General features: G+C 34.9%; 1 protein-coding gene across 1 annotated transcript in view; it reads right to left on the bottom strand.

Moving 5' to 3' along the window:
• Positions 1 to 20,633, bottom strand: part of LOC142355671 (uncharacterized) — a gene marked incomplete at both ends in the record, with an annotated part of 45,032 nt that overhangs the window by 8,003 nt on the left and 16,396 nt on the right. The window contains 5 exons of the mRNA XM_075407752.1: positions 1,175 to 1,516; positions 4,138 to 4,449; positions 11,116 to 11,433; positions 13,454 to 13,774; positions 15,095 to 15,373. Of these exons, the coding sequence (XP_075263867.1) occupies positions 1,175 to 1,516; positions 4,138 to 4,449; positions 11,116 to 11,433; positions 13,454 to 13,774; positions 15,095 to 15,373 (1,572 nt within the window). The remainder of the gene's footprint in view (positions 1 to 1,174; positions 1,517 to 4,137; positions 4,450 to 11,115; positions 11,434 to 13,453; positions 13,775 to 15,094; positions 15,374 to 20,633) is intronic.

Genomic DNA, 20,633 nt, shown 5'->3' with positions numbered 1-20,633 from the left:
CAAAATTTGAAGAAAAATTACACTAAACGTGAACGAAATCATACCAAATATCACGTGTTCACACAAAACTTCAATCCTCGGTAACTCCTCGAAAAATACGAAATTCACGAAAATCTTTTTAATTTCAAAGTCTAGGCGGGACGAGCTTTTTAATGATACCACTCACATTTCTCTACGATGAATATATCGATCGGACAAAATTGACTGAACAAAAAAAACCAGTTGAGTATATAGTTCCTTCCCCCACAAGTGGGGTCGGAACAATAAGACATCTCTTTATATTTGGATGACAACCGTTGGATAGTCCTGAAAAGCGTTGAACGCTTTTCAGTTGCTCTAGGGGAGACGAAATGGTTTTCTTGGAAAATTCTGCCCAAAAATGGTTATCTTTCAATAGTCTGGCAGGATCTGACAGAATTTTGCAAAATAACCATTTGGTTTCGACCCGGGTATGCCGATAAGTTCGGAAAACGCCAAATGATTTTTACCGATTTACTTTTAACTGTATTCATGCGCTTCGGCAACGTTTTCAAAATCTTATTCACCATTTTCATCGCATTTTTCAGACCCATTTCAGCACTTCCGCAACCTTTTCACTATTTTTTTTGTAAGTATTTCAGCGGTAATTGAAAACATTCCCAGCAACTAGTAAATCAGGGTAAATTTAAAATGTACCACATTGTTTTGAGCGCTAAGCCGGCACTTTTTCAGCATCAAATTAATAATTTTTCTGCAACTATTCCCGATCAAGAATGGTGCGATGGAAATGCTTAAAGTTTACTGAAAGTAATGTGGAGATTTTTCTGAATTAACGCTTAAAATGTTATTGACAAGTGTTGAAATAGGGCTGATATCGGGTGTCGGGAAGTGCAGAAATACTCTCAAAACAGTAGTTATAAATATATTTAGAATAGGTATAAATATGAAAATCGATATGAAGAATTCCAGGATTCTATAGTGCAGGGGAAGAAGAGACTACTAGCAGTCCATTTGAGGTTCCAGAAACACAAGGTGTTGAAATTTTTTTCAGGGGAGATTTTTATATCAGCGCTAAGAAAATCGTGGAAAGTACCGAGCTCGCGCTAACATCACCCGAATCAGCGATCATTCTTGTGGAGATTATTTGCTTGATTAACTACTCGGCTCTAGCTTACAATACAAATGATTTGCTAACGTGTGCATCGAGTTATTGTTGTTTTTCTTTCTGATCGGATAACTTCTCCACCGCAGATACTGGTCATAACAGAAGCAAAGCTCAGCTCGTAAGAGGTGTCCATTTCTGGTAGTGATATTTCCATTGTCGCATGTCTGCTCACTGTAATATTTGGAGCGGCAGTGAAGTTGACCTGTGATTGGTCAGACGATTTGATTACCTGCATCAGTTCATATTCGTCAATTGGCCCCGAGGGAGCTGTTTTGATCTCTTCACCAGCTCCCAATTTTACTGTAATTATGCTTGTATTTGATAGGTTACTGGCCGATGTCAGGATTGAAGAGAAATCGGGTGGAGACGGAGCTAAAGAGAAAGGCCCATCATTTTTGCCGAATGTAATCATCTACCGAATGTTCAGTTGCTGTTTGGTTACCCGTTTTGAGGTGTCCAGACCAAATGCATCTCTGATTAGACGCTCTTTGAGCGTCACATTTGCGTGTGAAAAAAAAAGAAACACTGAATTACCTTAGTATTTACAGACTAGTGTAAACATCAAGGCAGTGAGTGTATTTTACAGGTATATTGATACATGAGTAATTATTACCATATTACAAAAATTATATATTTCAAAAGAGAAAAAGCAAGTTTTAAATCATTAAGTATAGAGAGAAATTACACTTACATTAATTACCAATGCGAACGAATCCAAACTTTATTTTTTAATTATTGCTTTTAAGAAGTCAAGAACATTTGAAGTCACGCCATGAAATTTTAACAAAATTATTATTTTTATAGTTAGCTACAAACTGTTTAAAGAAAAAATCTCTTAGATTTCATTTAAACACAGCGTAGTTAAATGGGGAGAAAAAAATTTTAGGTAACTTGTTCAAAACTTCAATACCTCTCCGGATTACTGTTTTAACGTAGTGTTTGCTCCTGCTAACTGTTCGATGAAAACCTTTCCAGTTCTTTGACGTTTACAGCAGTCAAAAGTAGGCAGCGAGAGTACATTGGGACTATTGAATGCGGGTTTTCGATTAGTAATTAAGAGAAAGAGGTAGCATGTTATTTTGTAGTCAAGCAAGAGTTGAACAGGTATTATTTTCTGCTGGAGCTTAATATCTGTAGATTACTCGAATTTCGAAAGATTACAACACGACTTTACTGACCAGGTTGATTGTTTTTCGAAGGTAAAGATTAAATTGTTATCAACTGTGCTCAAATGTCTAAAAACAAAAGAATTAATCATAACAGGAAGTAGATTTTTTGGTAGGCAGTATCCCAAGTTATTTAAGCATTCAATACTTTGGGCCATATTCGAGAGCGGATTCTTAACTTCTGTTTGATAGTTGAGTTCGCTATCTATAGTTACACCCAGATATTTTCTAGAGCTGTCTCTTTATTTATTTGTTCTCGAAATTTTAGTGATTGTGGATGATCCTTTCTGCCAAACACTATAAAATCAGTCTTATCTGCATTTCATTTAAGCGTCAGTGACTTAAATTAGTCCAGTATATCTTCTTTTGAGTGCTCAAGTGACTTTTTACAAACATCAAGGTCGTAATGTGATGTCAAAAGAACAGTATTGTCAGCGTATTGGATGATTTCACACGTTTTTAGTTCTAAATCGTTCACTTATTGATTGAAAAAAAATGGTCCTAGAACTGTAATCTGGGGCCGGCCCCAAGATGTAATTGAATCTAGTCCGAAGTTCACAACTACTCTTTGCATCCTACCGCTTAAAAAACTTGATAACATTTTATCTGATGAATAATTGAATCCAAGACTTTTCAATTTTTTCTAATAGTTTAGTATGATTAATTGAGTCAAGAGTCGAAGGCTTTTGAGAGATAAAGAAAAGCACATGTACTAAACTTGTTTTCATTTCTAACGTGCTCAGTGAAGTAAATTAATGAGACTATTGTAGAAAATTTTCTCCTGAAACCAAATTTCCTGTTGGTTAATAATATTGTTTGCATGCAAATAGTCTTACATCTGCGCGTTGTAAAATTTCTCAAAAATCTCGGGTAATAGAAATTGGTCTATAATTGGTTAGATGACCTCTCTTGCCTTTTTTATACTAGGGAATCATTTTGGCTAACTTCAATTCTGAGGCAAATTTTTCTTCCTTAAGGTAAGCATTGATTAGTTCTGTGTGTGGTCTTGCTAAAACTGCCGAAGCATCACTGAAAACCCAGGCAATGTTGTAGGTCCTAAAGGAGTAGATGGGTTTAGCATTCTGAGGAATTGTAAGGATTCATGAGTTGTTATGAAACGAAATTAAAAGTCATTACTTTTTGCAACTTGTCTGAAACTTTGCTTTAAGGGAGGAGGATGTCAAGAAACGTCGCCTAGTTTGCTTTATTTATAATTCAAAAGACTTGCATTTTTTTGCTCTCTGTTATAATTTCACCGGATGACTTTCTAAATTTTTCCGAATGAGTTTCTCAAATTTTAAAATGAGTTTCTCAAATTTTAATGAGTTTCTCAAATTCTCCGAATATGTTTCTCAAATTTTAAATGAGTTTCTCAAATTTTCCAAGAACTATTATTATATCATGCCGCAGAAAAATTCGATTTTTTGGATGCTTACATTCGCTACTCAGCTGAAGTTCGTAAAAAGACTGTTTTTCGAGCGGGCCAAGGAGTTGTGTAACAATTTCAGCTACTTATATGACGTGTTTTAATAAATGTATGTAGCAGTTGCTGTTTGAAAGTTTGTATTTTGTTTGAATTATTAAGGACCCGTTAGGTCACCGTGAGTTCAATTTACCCAATATTGAGCCACGAATATAGCTTAAGTAACATTCATAATCCTTTAAAAAATATTAATGGCACATGAGGACTGATTGAAAAAATACGGATTAGCTCTAAAATTACCTGATCGGTTGTCATTTAAATCATGATGCAATTTTCTCTACAACTTATTCGCAATTATTTGATAATTTATATGTTTTTTTATATTCAATTCTCTCTTCACGTACCTGTACAGACAATTACCACTTTAGAATTGAACAAATAGAATGGGTCTGTAACTCCACATTTGTCCGGCGATTTGTCAATCCGAACGGTCAAATTGTACTCTTTACCCGCATCCAGACCTATCAACTCCACATTACTCGAAAGATTAAATGCGCGATTTTCCAAGTCAGCGTATGTTGAGTTGGGTGGAGGTGGTCTGACAAATGTGGAGAATGTGTCGAATGATTCCGGATTTGAAGTTATAGACTCAATCACAATCTGGTTCTCCCTGTATATGTAGGCTGAGTGAACAGTGATGTTTGGTTCTGCAGGCTCTTAAACATTCCAAACAGTGGAAAATTTAGTGATGAAAAAATGATAGAAAAAATGAGTAATTTGTTATTGCTTCTTAAAATTCAACAAGATACTGAATTCTGCAACTTTCGAATTTTATGAGCGCATCCAAACTTTCGTTAATTTATTTCACATGCAAAAAATCTCGGACTAGAATCCCAAAATTTTATTAAAAATTGTTTTGCATGTCTCATCGTAAGCTGGATCAGTTTGATGCGACGCACCGAAACTACTGAAGGAACTACATAAGGACAGTCTTCATTAGAGAGCTCACGAGATCTGCCATTAATAAGAATGCGAGAAAAAAACAACAAAATAAACAAAAACGAAAAAAAAAATTACGTCAAAAATTCAATATCTAAGTTTAAAATCACGTAATAAGAACGTCAAAATACAATCAGATAAAACCATAACTACACAAATTTACTACAAAGCACATGAGACTATTTCTTAAAAAAATTAATTAACAAGTAGACAAAAAGAAGAAATAATGAGGCGAAATTCAAAAACCAATCAACATTTTGATTGATTTTTGAAAAAATTAAAATCTTTAGCCATTATTTGAATATTGTTTCTTTATTTCGACATTGTTTCTTTATATTGTTTCTTTATTTATGCTAAATCAGTTCAAATTATACTCAAGCAATTGCTGTGTTCATTTGGGCTTCATTTGAAAACCATTGGGATCTGTTGTTACGGGATTGTGACAAAAGAAGAAAAGAAACACTGATATTGACCACTCAGAAAAGTTTTATGAAAACGCATATCATCCAACAAACAAAACATCGTTTACGAATAGACAAGTGAATGTGTCATTTACGAGGAAGCCAATAGTACCGCTTGATGATTAGAAAAAGTTACAAGTTGACAAAAAAGAAGAGAAACGGAAAAGTTTTTTTTTAAAAGTTTGAAAACAAATAATATGATAAACTCTAAGACTATTAGCTTTTAACTTACTGCATTGAATAAAGTCATTCAATCCCCAATCAGAAGCGTTTGAGACCTCTCAGCATTTAGCAACAAAATTTGACAAACACAAGAAGAACAAAAACAGGCAAAAACAGCAACTTCAAAAAACAATTGAGAGAGAAAAGTGTCAAAGCCAATGAAATATTTTTCAAGAAATTTTCAGTAAAAACTTTTCATTATTGTCAGTTTTTAGCATCAATTGAATTCTTTTTTGTAACAATATAATTTCTAAAAATTAACAAGTAGGGTTAAATTTATTAAAACCAAGTAATTATTCAGAAATTCCCTAGTATCAAAATCATTCAATTCAATGGCTTTCAACGGAAATCAATGGTAATGCTAATTTTTGGCTCAATGGGAATAAAAAAATACCTGCCACTCATAAATCATCAATAAGTTATATCAATGGGTCCCATAACTGTGAAAACGACATCCAATACAGGCAAAAAAATTCAGTAGAAGTATGAGAGAAGAAGGTGTCGAAGCCTTTAAAGCCATAAGTTTTTCTCTAAAAACTTTATCAATGATCTATGTCTTTTATAAGAAAATTGGAACTGTCAAAATGAGGACAAGGTGATAGGATTTCAAAAGGAACCAAAATTAATTTACAAAAACAAAAACTAAAAAAAATGAAAACTCAAGCCATCGAAGTCACAGGACAATTTTTAGAAGAAAATCCCACTAACCCAATAAATTTGACTGCAGTAGAAAGAAAAACGTCATGTCTTTAGCGAGACTGAATTACAACTTCACAGAAATAAGATTACGATCGGTTAATGATCGAAATTTATTTTTCGAATTTTTTTTTAAGTTTTAACAGCCGTTAGCTGTCCACTCAAAGCACCAGAAAGATTCTCCTGATGCTCATTATGAAGCCTATTGCACTTTTAGTTAACGAGTCGATGTCAAATGACTACAAAAAATCAATGTAATCTCAAATTTTCTTTAAAAAATAGAAGACTCAGAGTCGAAGCATTAAAAAACACGAGCGCCTAACCGACTTGAAAAAAAATTATGAATAGTTCTTTAAACCAAAACAGCTCTCAAATTAAACTTTTCGATAGTAAACTTCCCTATGAAAACCATATGGCTTTTTTAATTGCCTTTCGTCTATTGTGAAAACACAAATAATTCATTTTGTAGAGTAAAAAGTAATTTTGAATTGATATTATTACAGAAAAATCCTAACAAAAAATACGCTTGAAATGAAAAAAAACGAAATCAATTAAAAAAATTTTTTTCGAGTATTTTTTGAGGTTTAAAAATTTGCGTGGATACGTGCCATTTGGCCAAATAGCACGTACTCACGCAAATTTTTAAATCTCAATAAATCCTCGAAAAAAAAAACAAAATTCAAAAAATTTTCTTAAATTCTACGCTGGACGAGCTTTTTAATGATACCACTCACCTTTCTCTACGATGAATCTATAGATTGGCGAAAACTGACTGAACAAAAAAAAACGGATCTTTTCCGTTTGTGCCTCCCAGCTTAGTGGGCGCATATTATTTGCACCCCCCCCCCCCCCCCGACGCACGTACCCTATTTTTACATAATGATTTACTATGTAATGGCACGTGCTCTGTAACTGGCGGGGCGCATAACGTACTGGGGGGCACAAACGGAAAAGATCCAAAAAAACTTTTCAGTTTATTGTTCCTCCCCCTACAAGTGGGGCCGTCAAAACAATTAGAATATGGAAAATTTGCCTCTGAAATGCAGACCAGATGTTTTCCGTTTTTGCCCCCCAGCTTAGTCGGTGCATAATATTTGCACCCCGAAGAAGCATGTGCCGTATTTTTTCATAGTGATTTACTATGTAATGGCACGTGCTCTGTAACTGGCGGGGCGCATAACGTACTGGGTGGACACAAACGGAAAAGATCCAGCAGACCACATCAACCTAATATAACAGCAGATTTCCTTCTAACGGCTGCCATTAGTTCATTGTGACTTCGTACCTGAGAAAATGTCAATAGAACTTGCTGTGAAGAAACTTTTTAAATTAAAACATTTTATGTTCAGGATTTAAAAATCATATAAAGTTAACCTGGTACTTAAATTTTAACAATTCATGCCATTTGGAAATTTTTGAATCCTTTTAGCGTTTGAAGAGCAATTTGATTTGTGTGAGATCCATGCAAGAATTTCTGTAGCTCAGCAAAGTAGTAAAGTTTGGTAGCTTAAGATAGCTAAAAATAATTTGCTAACTGATTATTTGTAAAAAATAATTAATTATATTTTAGCTTGCCTTCTGGTTTAGGGTGGTTATTCTCCAAGATCACAAAATTCTTGACATAGATTCTTGCAAAGTTTTGAAATATAATGCAGCATGATCATTCGTCTTACAAGACCTTGCAATATAAACATTCATCATTTATCCCACAGGTATGCCAATCACTTTATAAGATGTTGTTCAATAGCCATCAGAGGACAAAATTTTTCTTAAAATGACAAAATTTTCGAATAACATACCGCTTCTCATAATTCCGCTTCTCATAATTAAACTTTTGCAGAATTCTACAAATTTATTATGGGTTTTCATAAAACTAAAGATTTGAACCAGAAAACCAATGAGTTCGACCGCTACTAATTCGCACAAAAACTGATTAAGACTGATTTAAATCCATTAAAGGTCGTCTTTGTTCAATTGTGTGATTCAGTACGCCCTATAAAAGGGATGCCGCAAATCTCAAACAAAGGTTTTATATCACGATTTAAAGTATCAAATGTTTTCAAATTTAGAAACAAATGTTTTCAATTTTGGAAACAAAATTCAATTTTGTTTCTCAAGTTGAAAACATTAAAAAGAATATATTATTCGTTGGTAAATTTTATCTAAATTTGAAAATATCAAAGGACTAGATTAAAGTCAGCAACGGCATCAAAGGATTAGAGTCAATTACAACTGTCGTGGTGGTGACCCCTCCTATTGGTAGGTAGCGAAAAGTTTAACAAACACCGGCATATAGTCATCAGACCTTTGAGGGTTCGTATCAGGAGACTGATCAGATCAGATCCTTTGATTCCCGTGAGACGAAGCGCCCAGATTGTCCGGATCTCTAAGTAGAGGAGAATCTTTGCTTGAGAGCCTCTAGTCTCTCTCCTTTCGACTTCTCTGCCTTTACTGTAGGACCAGCCATGTTTCCCGTAGCACTTATTCACTAAGCTATGCTTAAAATTATTTTGTAGAGCACTTTTCAAGCATTGAAACCCTTCACTGCTGTTGTCCACAGTTATTTCTGAGGTTGTCTGTGCTTCTGTTCTTAAAGTACTTGCTACTTCCATATCAAGCGAACTTTGCCGATTTTCTATTAACACGCATTGCGAGTGAGCTTTCTTCTTGTGAGCTTTCCTCCGAACTACTGTCTTGTTTTACTTCCAGCCAGTCAAGGGGCAGCAAAGCGGCAAAACACCTGTCGTAAGTTTTCGCACACAGTAACATAACCGACTAACATCGGGCGAATTGCTCTCAAACGACCGGCGGGCGGTTAGCTTCGTCTGTAGCTAGCCACGGTTTAGTGAGGCTAGCTTTAGTTTAGTTGAAGGGGCGTGAGGTGAGGGTAAAAGATGATGACATCACGCCACATAACGGCAGCTGAAGTGCGGCGTCAATAAAGAGTTAAGGAAAGGGAGAGAGAGAGAGATAGAGAGAGAGAGAAAGAGAGAGATAGCGTGTGCGAAAGATAAACGTGAACAAGAAAGAGAAGGAAAAAATCCCAACCAACAGAGAGAAAGAGACTGCTAGCAATATTTTTCATGATGAGATTCGAATCTGTAAGTTCTAGTTTTCCAGCTCTTTTAGTAATTAATCATATATAAGAAAACTGAATGTTCAAAATTCAAAACAGAAGATTCCACACAAGAGAGAGAAAAAACGTTCAAAACCATTCTATGTCTCTGGAGATCTGTCATGTAACCAATCTGCAAGACTTAAAAAATTTCGTTGGCCAGTAATGATCATTAAACAAAAAATCTTGCTAAAATTGTGATATTAATATCTTGGGAACCATTTCATTATCTGAAGAGACTATCCAGTATCCCTATTTCAAGCTTTAAATAGTTTCATTGGCTCATAAAGATCCAAAAACTTAGATAATGATAATGAATTTTCGAAAATTTGAATTTAAATTTGAACAAAATATTGCTAAAACTTGAGTAACTAAAATATTGATGACCATTCCATTAACTCCAGAAACTATGCAGCAGCTTATTACCAAACCTCGTAGCAGGTCTCTGATCCCCGGAAAAAATCAAAATAGAGTAACCAATTCTCAAATCCTGGAGTACGCTTCTTGGCACCTGAGGCTGCATAAACCTAAGGCATGACAATAATTTTCAAAAAACTAGAAAAATATTCAAAAATTCGTGATCTTAAAGTGTTGAAAACAATTCTATTACCATTAGAAACTGTGCAGTAATCTATTATCAAACCATGGAGGAGGTTCCCTGACACCTAGGAGTGATAAAACTCAAAAATGACAAACATTTTCAAAAAGCTTGAAAAAATTGTGAAAATTCGTATTAGTTTCCGTGTTTTTGTTTGGATTACCAAAACATATAGCTTAGCTCTTTAAAAGTTCATACAAAGTACTAACCTGTTGCAAAAGACCTCTATCAACTTTAGCCAGCCTCGAGTTTAGACTGGTCCAACAAAATATTCGAAAAATGAAGGAAAAAAACCGAAAAACATTTTGAGCTCAAAAACTCTTAAAAATCTTTAACCTTAAACTACGGCCTTCCAGGTAGTTTCACTACACTAAACCTTTGAAGGACTACTAAACGGGGCTAAGGGTCTCTAATGAAACCTAATGCCCGCCGGGCGTTACCTGTTAATCCCGTTTTTAAGGACGAAAAGTCAAATGGGTCAGACGAAAAATCGGTCAAGCGAAAAATCGCATAAAAAGGACCAACAGGACTAATATAATTGCTATAAACTTCTTTTTGAGAGCAATTAAAAGTCCGAAATCTAGCGACCTATAAAACAAAATTCTGAAAGTGTCGCAATTCTTCGAGCTCGCTTACTCTCCTGATCTTAATACATGGGCTTAAAATACATGCTTAAAACAGTGATTAACCGAGTATATATATTCGAGCAAATGAGTTTATTTGCAACGAAATAACGAAAAAATAACTTATTAGTTGATAATCGATTAAAATTGAGAATGACACAGAAAAAAATATCGAAGTGTAGTGGTTTCAAAATATGGTTTAAAGTCACTAGCTGCTTCATAAGGATTTTTTTAAAACAGAAAAAGAGAATCTTTTTATCATAATGCACAGAGCTCGTTAGTTAGCTATAATGGTGCCTGTTACATTGTAAATGAGGCTATGAGAACTTTCAAAAATTTTTATATTTATAGGTTTCAGTTCTCTTAAACGTACGTTGCTGCGTAAAAAATAAAGTTTTACAGGCGTCAATGCTAAAAAAATTGTCTATAGTGTAAAAGTCTTAAAAATAGTTCTATCAACTGCTGGAAAAGCTGTTTATCAACAGTAAAACAGGGGAGTACATTCTGACAATATGAGATAACACTGAAGTAATAGTAACATTTAAGTATTTGATTTTTTTAAATCTCTGTAACTGTTTTACCAACTTCAGTTTGGTCGAAAAAACTCTTGGAACACGAGAAGATTTTAATCTTGCGTTTTCTTCGATATTTATCTTTTGCAAACTTACTGCTGCAAACAGTGAAAGTAGCTTCTTCCCCTTCCACCCCATTCGGGCCACCATTGATGCACTCCTCGTCTTTGATGGACTGAACAGTAACTTCATAAGCTGTTCCAGGAACCAGACTAATATTGACAATCGCATCTTGATCAATATCAGTGGTTCTACTCACAAATGAGACGTCAAAATCGACAGCTGTTATTCTGTACTTATCAAATTTCTCGCTTTCTGAGGCGCTACCACTTTTTGCAACTTGACTAAGGGAACCCTGAACTGTGATGGAGTTGTTCGTCGCAATCATAGCTGTGACATTTGGGGCTCGAGAAGCTGAAAAGCATAACCCTTTTTAGTTAACTATTATGATGCATTCTGGTTGGCAGCCTTCTTGTAGGTACCAAATGAATTTCTTCTATATTTATCTTTTGAAAACTTACTGCTGCAAACAGTGAAAGTAGCCGGCGGTTGGGAAACTTTTCAAAAAAAATATATTTTATTTGCGAACGATTGTAAAATGTGGCATCCAGCGCACCTCATTTAGACCAATCTCACAAGCGCAATTTGGACATTCAAACATGTTTACTATTTTCGAAAATATATGCTTGAAAAGAAATTTTAATCTCGCTAGTTGGTGGAGCCCTTATAAGATATCCGATGTCGCAATTCATTATTAGCTTTGACTGGTTTCGTTGTTTGAATTGGAAAATGGGCTTGAGTATTATGGTGTGAACTGGAAGCAGCATTATACCAACAATTTTTTGCCAGGTGATTTTGAAAAGTAATCAGGATTTCAACAGAACTACAAAGAGTTCTAAAGCTAAAAGCGCTGCAATACTTTCATTCCTAAAATTAAATAACTTTTAGACATGGTTGCTAAATTTGGGTCCACAAAAACATGTGCGCCGCACATCCTAATACTGAAAAATTAAATGCCACCTTACATGCGTCTACTGGAACTGAAAAAAATCTACTTACAAAGAAAGTGGCTTGCGTTTTTCGGTTCCGTTCAGTGGTTAAAATTTGTGAAAGTTGTTTCCACAGAGCAATTAGGAGCCTTAAAAAGACAAATAGGATCAAATAAATGTGAAAAGTGCTGACGTTTGGCTGTAAGGGCATTTCACAAAATTTAAATTTTTTTAATCCTTTTGTCGCACAATTTTACGATTTAAATTTTAAGACTAATAAAATGAGAGATTAAACTGCAAATAATTTGCCGCACAATTCTTTACGGAACGCGCTTCCGTCAACGATTTTTTGCGGTGGAGAGCAGTTTTCACTTTTAAACTACCAGTTTAAAAGTGGAAAACACTAACTGGAATTTCCATATAGTGCAGCGATTTTTCGTCTGCGAAGTTCGAAACTATGATTCACACGCACAATGTATTAATATAGGAAAAATGAAATCTGGTTAAAAAAATGGGTAAATTTGTTACCTGTAGAGCGATCTTTTGAAATCTTCCGAATGTTCCAAGAATTCTCTGAAAAATGCAATTCAGTGTAAAACTCTTTCAAGATTTGAAACAGTTTTCCTGATAACTTCGATATTTCAAAACGATTTTTTGCGCAAAAATATATGAGTGCTAATTAGACAGATTTGCAGTAAGCAGCTTAGATAGACTCATTAAAAAAACCAATTAAGTCATTAGCCTAGTTTAAACTTAATGTCAAATTTGCAACTATTTATAAAGAAAATTACAAATTTTGCATTATTTTTCATTAGCCTAGTTTAAATTTAATGTCAAATTTGCAACTATTTATAAAAAAATTTACAAAATTATGCATTTTTTTTAGAAATAGTTCCAAACCGGTCTGATTATTTGTGTCCCTTATCGTTAGTAGTTGGCCTTGTAAGGTAATTTTACCACCCATACCGTTTACAAGATGTGCTTTAAACATTTTTCAATTGAATTAAGCAATCTCCGAAAAATGGCTTAGAAATATCCCACATCGCTAAATTAAGCAGAGCTTGACCGGAACTAACTCGGCCCTTCGTTTGCAAATTTTAGCAAACTTGACATTTTTTTGCAATTTTTTGTGCAAATTTGATCTTGCGATGAGATAACTTGCAATTTTTTTTCAAATTTGGCATTGTCGATCAAAAATTTGCACATATTTTCAAATTTGGCATTAGTTTTGAACTAGGTAGAATAGTATCAGGTGTGTGGTCAGCTGATATTCATACATCGTCATCCTTATAGTTGTCATGTCGACAGTAAATACTCACATTTCCTTACGCTACACACTAGTATCAAAAAACACAAAGTTTGTTCACAGAGTTGTGTATGATATGATTTGTATCGCCGTGCCGAAGAATTTCGCCGTGCTGAATAGAACCGAAAAAATTGCTTACCTGTGCAAACGTTATCAACAACAGTGGATGTCAGACTGCTTAAGTTGCAGCTGTTAGAGTGCGTAAAACCACCAAGCAATAGAGAGTAGACTGTTCCACTGTTGAAACCACCAATTCGCAAATCCTCGTCCACTTTGACCAGTTCACCAAATCCACCAAATGAGGTGCCTCCACCCGGAGTGGTTCCATTCAAAAAATAGTGGTCCAAATTGAACCCATCAGAAAGAGGGGATTGACTTGCTCTTATCGTAATTGTGTCGGTTGTTTGGTTCCAATTGGTTCGGTTGTTAACGAAGGTAGTCATGGTCGGAGGCAATGGATCTAAAAAAAATCTGTTTATGCCCTGTTTGGGAGGATTCCAGAACAGAAAACGGAAACCACGAACCAATTTAACTGGAACTATCATATGAGAAATACTAGAAATAATCCAATCCAAAAGTGAAGACTTTTGTGAAGAGCTTTGTCAAATTTCATAGCTAGCCAATATCTGCAAACCTTCTTCGGCAATCTTGTAAAAATTTTGGTTAGATCTTTTCACTGCGAGCCAGCACCCCTCTAAGATAAACTGGACCATTTGGCCCATTAAATCACTTTTATTGCAAAAAGCCTATCTTTATTCATGAAAAAAAGGTCTCTTACAGTGTGGGATATAGCGACAAAAGAACAATTGTAAGGCAGACCCAAGGTGGGCTCCTTTTACAGCCTTAAAGTATAAAGAGCTAGGGCTACTTATTTCAGCGCGCGAAGTAGACTTACCTATATCTCTCAAACTGACCGACTCTGTGAAACACTGAAAATAAACTTCTATTAATACGGTGGTAATACAATACAGTATTACACATGGTGTATCTTAACTAACAGACTGACTACAGCTAGTTGAGTTAGCGCTATATAAAAGAGAATAGTTTCTTCTCAGTCTCTGATTGGCTGGAGGTGTACATCCAGTATTTCTACTGCTACAAATTATACTAAGATATTTATATTGTTAAACAATAGATTATAGTAAACCATATTTCGAAAAAATTTTTATATTTTGTAATAGATTTTATAAGGTCTTTGTCAAAAAACCCCCAAAATTATTGCAATTTTGATTAAAGAGTATGGTAGTAGCGATGCTGGCTCTCTATGCCTCGTTTCAAAGCACTCGTGACTAAAAAAAATCAAATTTTTTTCCAAGTGTCATTGAAAAGATACAATGATGTTTACGATAGCCAATGTATTCCTTATCCAAGATGCGAGTGTATAAAAACCAGTAAGGCTATTTATGAGGAAAAATATATATTTTTTTCAAACATTGAATTTACGAACAATGAATGGCAAATTCTGAAACGAAATTATGAAAGGGTAACGTTATATACTATGCGACGTATTTTTCACCACAATTTTTCCATAAAGGACCGTAAAGCACTCTATTTCACCATAAATCGTATATATTAGCCGTTCTTACAATCATTTGCTAAACTATGCGAAAACTCATTCGTTGAAAATTTGACCCCCTTTATGATATCTGAGAACTAATTTCCCATGTGCTTCAGATGATTTGATGCTTCGAATTCATGTAAAATAGTTTTTTCCCTGTAAAGCGCTGTAATTTCGAACCCATAATCTTTTCTTTTTGGTGCAGAGTAGAATATAACTTACGAGTGCAGACGGGTGTCACGATTGTGCGGTTACTCCTCAGGGAACCCTGGGTCATTGACGAACAAATACTCTCATTCATGTGTAAGAAAACACTGAGAGTATACTCTGTACCCGGAACAAGTCCAGACACTGTCAAATTGTCATGAAGTGTAGAGTTAATTGCCTCTGGCTCCAAACTGATCGATATAAAGTGGTAGCTATTATTCTCAGGCTCAGGTATTGAGAATTCAAACGAGAAACTCTCAATTGACACAATCTTCACTATTGGGGTCTGCGGTTCTAAACAGTTGCTCACTTAGTTACCGATACAATTTACAGCAGGAGACAAAATTTTCTAATTAAAGTAGTCTGATTTCTGAAATCAATTACGATCAGAATATGTGGGGTATCCGTAATTGCACTGGAAGACCTCTTCCGGTTATCGTATGATCTTCCGAAATTTTTAAAAATTTTACCAAACTGCATTATCGTCATGAGAATTTAACAGGAGATTCTTACCAGATATGGGATACTTTTGAAAAAAAGTAGTTATGATTCAGGAACATCAAAAAATTGTATTCAGATAACAAAGATTTTTTTTAACACAATTAATCATTATCCATGTGCCAAACGTGAACAACTGTTAACATATTGAATACTATGTTTTGTTTAGCTGAAAGTGGTGAATATTTTGTTATAACAATTTTTTAAAGTTTGTTTTTAAATGCAATAATTGCAATTAGTTCACACAAAGAAGCACAATTCCAATTCAAACAATTCTTCGATTTTATAGATACACTAAACAAAAGTTTCCTTATTATGAAAGCTTTTCCGCGTTTTCCCAAGTCGCCATATCTTAGCTGTCAAACAAAGATCATCAAAGATGTCATATAAATTGTAAAGTATTCCTTAGTAAGATCCTTGTATGACATCAAAAAAATTATACAAAACCGAAGACAGAGGCAAAACAATTTAAGTCAATTGTTTTCTTGATGACAAAGGTTTTTCAAAAAAATCTATCTAAATAAAACGTTCAAGTTGTACGATTGTGCGGTACAAAAAAGAAGACAAAAAGAAGATGGCAGCAATCAATTAGAAAATATTTTGAAAATTAGTTTCCAAAAGATTAATTTTCAGCCGTTTTGCAAACGCAACTGTTAATTTCATGATAAAATTAATGCCTAACAATATATACAATACGGGTTAGGCTCATTTCTAGTTTAGACAATGCCACTTTGAAAGGAGAGTGATGAGAAAAACAAATACACCTCCTAACTTTCATTACCCCTTGAAAATGCTCTTATTCCAGATATCAATCAAATTGTTAAGTGACGATAAAGCTCTGATGCTTAGTCTGTGCTAAGCAAGTGTAGGAAAAGAGATGAATGTGTTCCGTTCACAGTCAAAATTTAAGAAAACTTCAAGCTAGATTTTTCAGGTTATGTGAGTAGATGCTGTGCAGTTGTTCTTTCTACCTGAAACCAAATTACTCTCAGAATCTGTTACTAATTTAAATATTACTTCAGACTTGACAACTCTATGAAGGTATTTAATGTAATTCGCTACAGCTGAAAAACATTTACTATTCATTAAATTGATTAAAGTATTTGTTTTTCAATTTTTTGAATGCCGTTCTAACATCTTAAAAAATGTCCACTTATATTAGTAGTAAATAATAAGAGCGTTAAGAGCCGGGGGGGGGGGGGGGTATTCATGCGATACTAAACATGGGAATATAGGGAGTGATCACGAGTGGGCATTCCTAGTGTCTTGAATATGTGATTTCAGGAGGTCATGGTGAGAGGTGACCCTGTGATACTTAAACATGGGAATATAGGGGGTGAAATTAATTGGGTCTTACAATACTTAAACATGGGAATATAGGGGTTTCTTTAAGTGGGTATTTTTTTTACGTTACTTAAGAATGGGAATATAGGGAGTGATCGCCAAGTGGGCATTCCTGGGATCCTGAACGTGTGCATATAGGGCCTTACCCTAGGTGGGTAATAATACAATACTTAAACATGGGAATATAGGGGGTTTTTAATTGGGTATTTTTTACGATACTTAAACATGGAATATATGGGTTATTTCAAGCGGAAATTTTTACGATGAATAAACATGGGATCAAACGGGATTATCCTAAGCGGGCATAACAGTATAGGGTTGGAAGGATGGGGGATCGTAAACGGGTCATCGTTGAAAGCCATTGAAATAGGTTTGGTTGGACTAAATTGCAATTTCTTTCTCAATATGTTTTTGTTTTCTATGTATCTACCTATTTGCTTTACAACAAAAATTGGGTGATTAGGCTTAAAGTGTCATTTCACAAGAAGCGCTCAATGGCAACGATTGCAACGTTAGATTTGAAAAGTATTCACGAGTTATAACTTGAAGTGAAAAAAGAATATTCAGGGTATAGTGAAATGTATCTGTATTTCTTAGCAACTTGTTTTTACCTGGATCCTGATCTGGATTTGGATATTGCATTGAAGTTACGACCCTATGGTGGTCTCATTGGCATTGACAATTCTACACTTGACAAATATTTCATGTCAAACAAAATTTTAAGATTACATGCTATTCTCCATGGCGCTTCCGGTTCTGTCTTTGAACACAGCGAAAAAGGACCAAGTTATTCCTACCTCTTGCCCTTTCCAGTCACAAGTGAGTATCTCGGTCACATGGCAGGCATAGCTTTCTGCCTCTATGTGAAAACTTTTAAGAAAAAATTGTTCAGTTTATTGGAATGTTGAAACTGCGACCAGTTGTTCTTGATATTGAAGGCTTTCGACATAAAAAATCGTTTTTACAATCAAAGAACTTTCTGTCTGTACTCATAATTACAGCGATACAGTTTATTTCCGACCCCGAAGTTCCTTCAATATATTTTCCTCAAGTGAACAAAAGTCTTACCAGTGGGTTTCAAAATTTCTTCATGTTTTGGGTTGGGAGACCGGAGATTACCCCTATTGCTATTTGCAGAAAATTATTCAAAGCATCAAACTTCGTTTTCCCTTTGCCGATTTTTATGCAAAAGGAACTGAAAAAGCGGACACTTTGAAGGAGTTGATCCAAAACGACGTTATCAATTTGGAGACGTTGTTATGTCCAAAGGTTGAAAACCTAAAATTATATCGCGACATACCAATTTGTGATCTACATGCGTTGAGTTGTCCCAAACGACAACGAAGCAGACACTGTGCTACTAAAAAGGCCAAATTGTTTTACCAGTGGCTGACAAAAGAGTCGCCGTTTGGAAAAATCAACTCTATCTCTCCTTCAATTGAATTTGTCTCCAAATTTGACAGTTTACGGTTACATAACGGTTGAAGACCAGCCAACCAATACATTTTTTGAACAAGAGAAAGTTGATACTCGTGGTCATACTGTGCTAAGGAAGCAACAAGTTGCCTGTACTGACACAGAAATAGAAACACTGAAAAAGTACCTTTCCCTCTTGGAGTATTTCAAATTATACCAGGTCTATGCAAGAGAAAGCGTGAAGACTGAAACTAACCCCTTTACCTATGCTCAAGCATGCAGTACCAATTCAGATATCTCCCACAGATGAAAGTCTTCCGGCTGAAATCAAGGAGAGCATCAGAGACAGCAACGTAGAGTCAGTTGTGTTCAGAGATAAAATTGACAATGTTAATGCAAACTATACTATTGCTTACAAAAAAACTGGAAAAAACTCACAATTTGTTTGTTATTGAATTTTTATTGTCAATTAATTTTGCATGAACTTGAGCTTCAATTGATTGTTTAATTTGAAAAACTGTTTTAAATTAACCAACCCGAGGACAACATTGACGCTGGAGGAGCTATAACTGACTTAGTTTTTGACGAAAATCAGCAAGAAAGGCGCTCTTGGCGGTTTTGTAACTCTAGAGTTCCAAGATCTGAGGTCGGTTATTTTACGCAAATTTTCATAATAGTTTTTCTTATAGGGGTTTCTTTAGTCAAATTGGTGTTTTTTAAACTCGATTGTGAAGAGTCAACTTTCTGGTTTTCACTCCTCTCTTGCACAGTTGGATACGCTCTACCTAACCCCAAAACTATGAATCAGATAATATCAATTACCGATAGACTTTTTATGGCGCTTTGTGGCCCCTCATGTTGTAGAAAAACTGAATTGATTTTCAAAATCTTACTTCAAAACACCTTCTCACCCGAATTGGAATTATTTTTTATTTCTCCAGCATGACCAACCTAAATTTCAGTTCATTGAGAGAAAAATAAACATGCAATTTATAAAGTTTTCCAGTTTTGAGCAAATATCAGAACTAGATGATAGCGACAACTGGACGTCATAAAAAAATCAGTGTGATTTACGTGAAGCACAACTTGTTTCAACAAAGCAAATGGTCCCGAACGATTGATCTTAATACAACACACATTGTTTTACTTAAATTGCCTCTTGATGTTCAACAAATTGGTTTAATTGGTCAACAACACAACAACACACAATTTTTGAGAGAAAGTTACGAGTTAGCAACAAAGCAACCTTTTGGTTATTTATTAAATGATCTAGACCCAAAAACTTCAGACGCATTATGTTACTCCTCTAATATTGTGCCTCCAGGCCCCTCAATATTTTACTTACCTTCAGCAAAAGCTGTTATTACAAATCTAACCGATGAAAGAGAAAGAAGTGTGTATGCTTCAGCAAATGCTGCAAGTATCGGATATCAAGTTAAAAATGTTAATCAAGTCAGCTACTAAAAAGTTTATTTATTTTCTTTGCGAATGCTTCCTGGACGTAGATAATGATAACGTTCCCATTAAGAAAAACTTGATAGAAACCCAAGAAAGTTCTTTCAGAAAATTTTTTATCTAATCAGACAAGTTTGAAGGCAAAAAAGAAATTTTTTTAAGATAAATAGGACTAGTAAAAACGGTTAGCTTTGCATCTGTACTTGAGAAAACCATGATGCATGCCGAAGAATTCGTTCTGATTCCGAAGCGAATGTTTATGTCAAAACAACCATTAAAAAGCGAAATTCTTGACAACCCAGCCTATAGAAACAAAGCAGCTCAGTTAACACTCAAGCAAAGAATTATGCCAAGTTCCGACGGCAGCGTGGAAACAGCAGATGGAGTAGTTCAAACAGAGCCAGTGATAACTGAGCGGGAAAAAGAAGTATAAGAGCCCGAAAAATGGACTCGATTATTGATGACAGCTAAATTGATCCAGTTGTCACAAAAAATCGGAAAGTGCCCCCGCAACTTTTGAATCAATAATGGCACTAGTGAAACTGGAAGAAAAACACAAAATCCAATGTGCAGAAATCTTGCTTGATCTTATTCTCCAATCAGAAGCATTAACAATTGGAGAAGAAAACAAGTTACTGTACATCAATCAAGAACCAACAAGTGTACAAGTCTCCAAATTTTTGTATGATCTACAACAACCTACTAAAAAATTGGTTAATCAGAATACTCCCAAATTTTAGCTGTTCTCCCGGTTGAGCCTGATCTTGTTGCAAACACTTACGCCAAGCAAATCATACAAGCCTATGAAAGTGAACAAGAATTCTTCCCAACCCAACAAAGT

The sequence above is a fragment of the Convolutriloba macropyga genome, unplaced genomic scaffold, assembly GCF_964194025.1.
Source record: "Convolutriloba macropyga unplaced genomic scaffold, txConMacr16.3 SCAFFOLD_1533, whole genome shotgun sequence".
Taxonomy (NCBI): domain Eukaryota; kingdom Metazoa; phylum Xenacoelomorpha; order Acoela; family Convolutidae; genus Convolutriloba; species Convolutriloba macropyga.
This window is presented reverse-complemented; position numbering and strand designations above follow the sequence as displayed.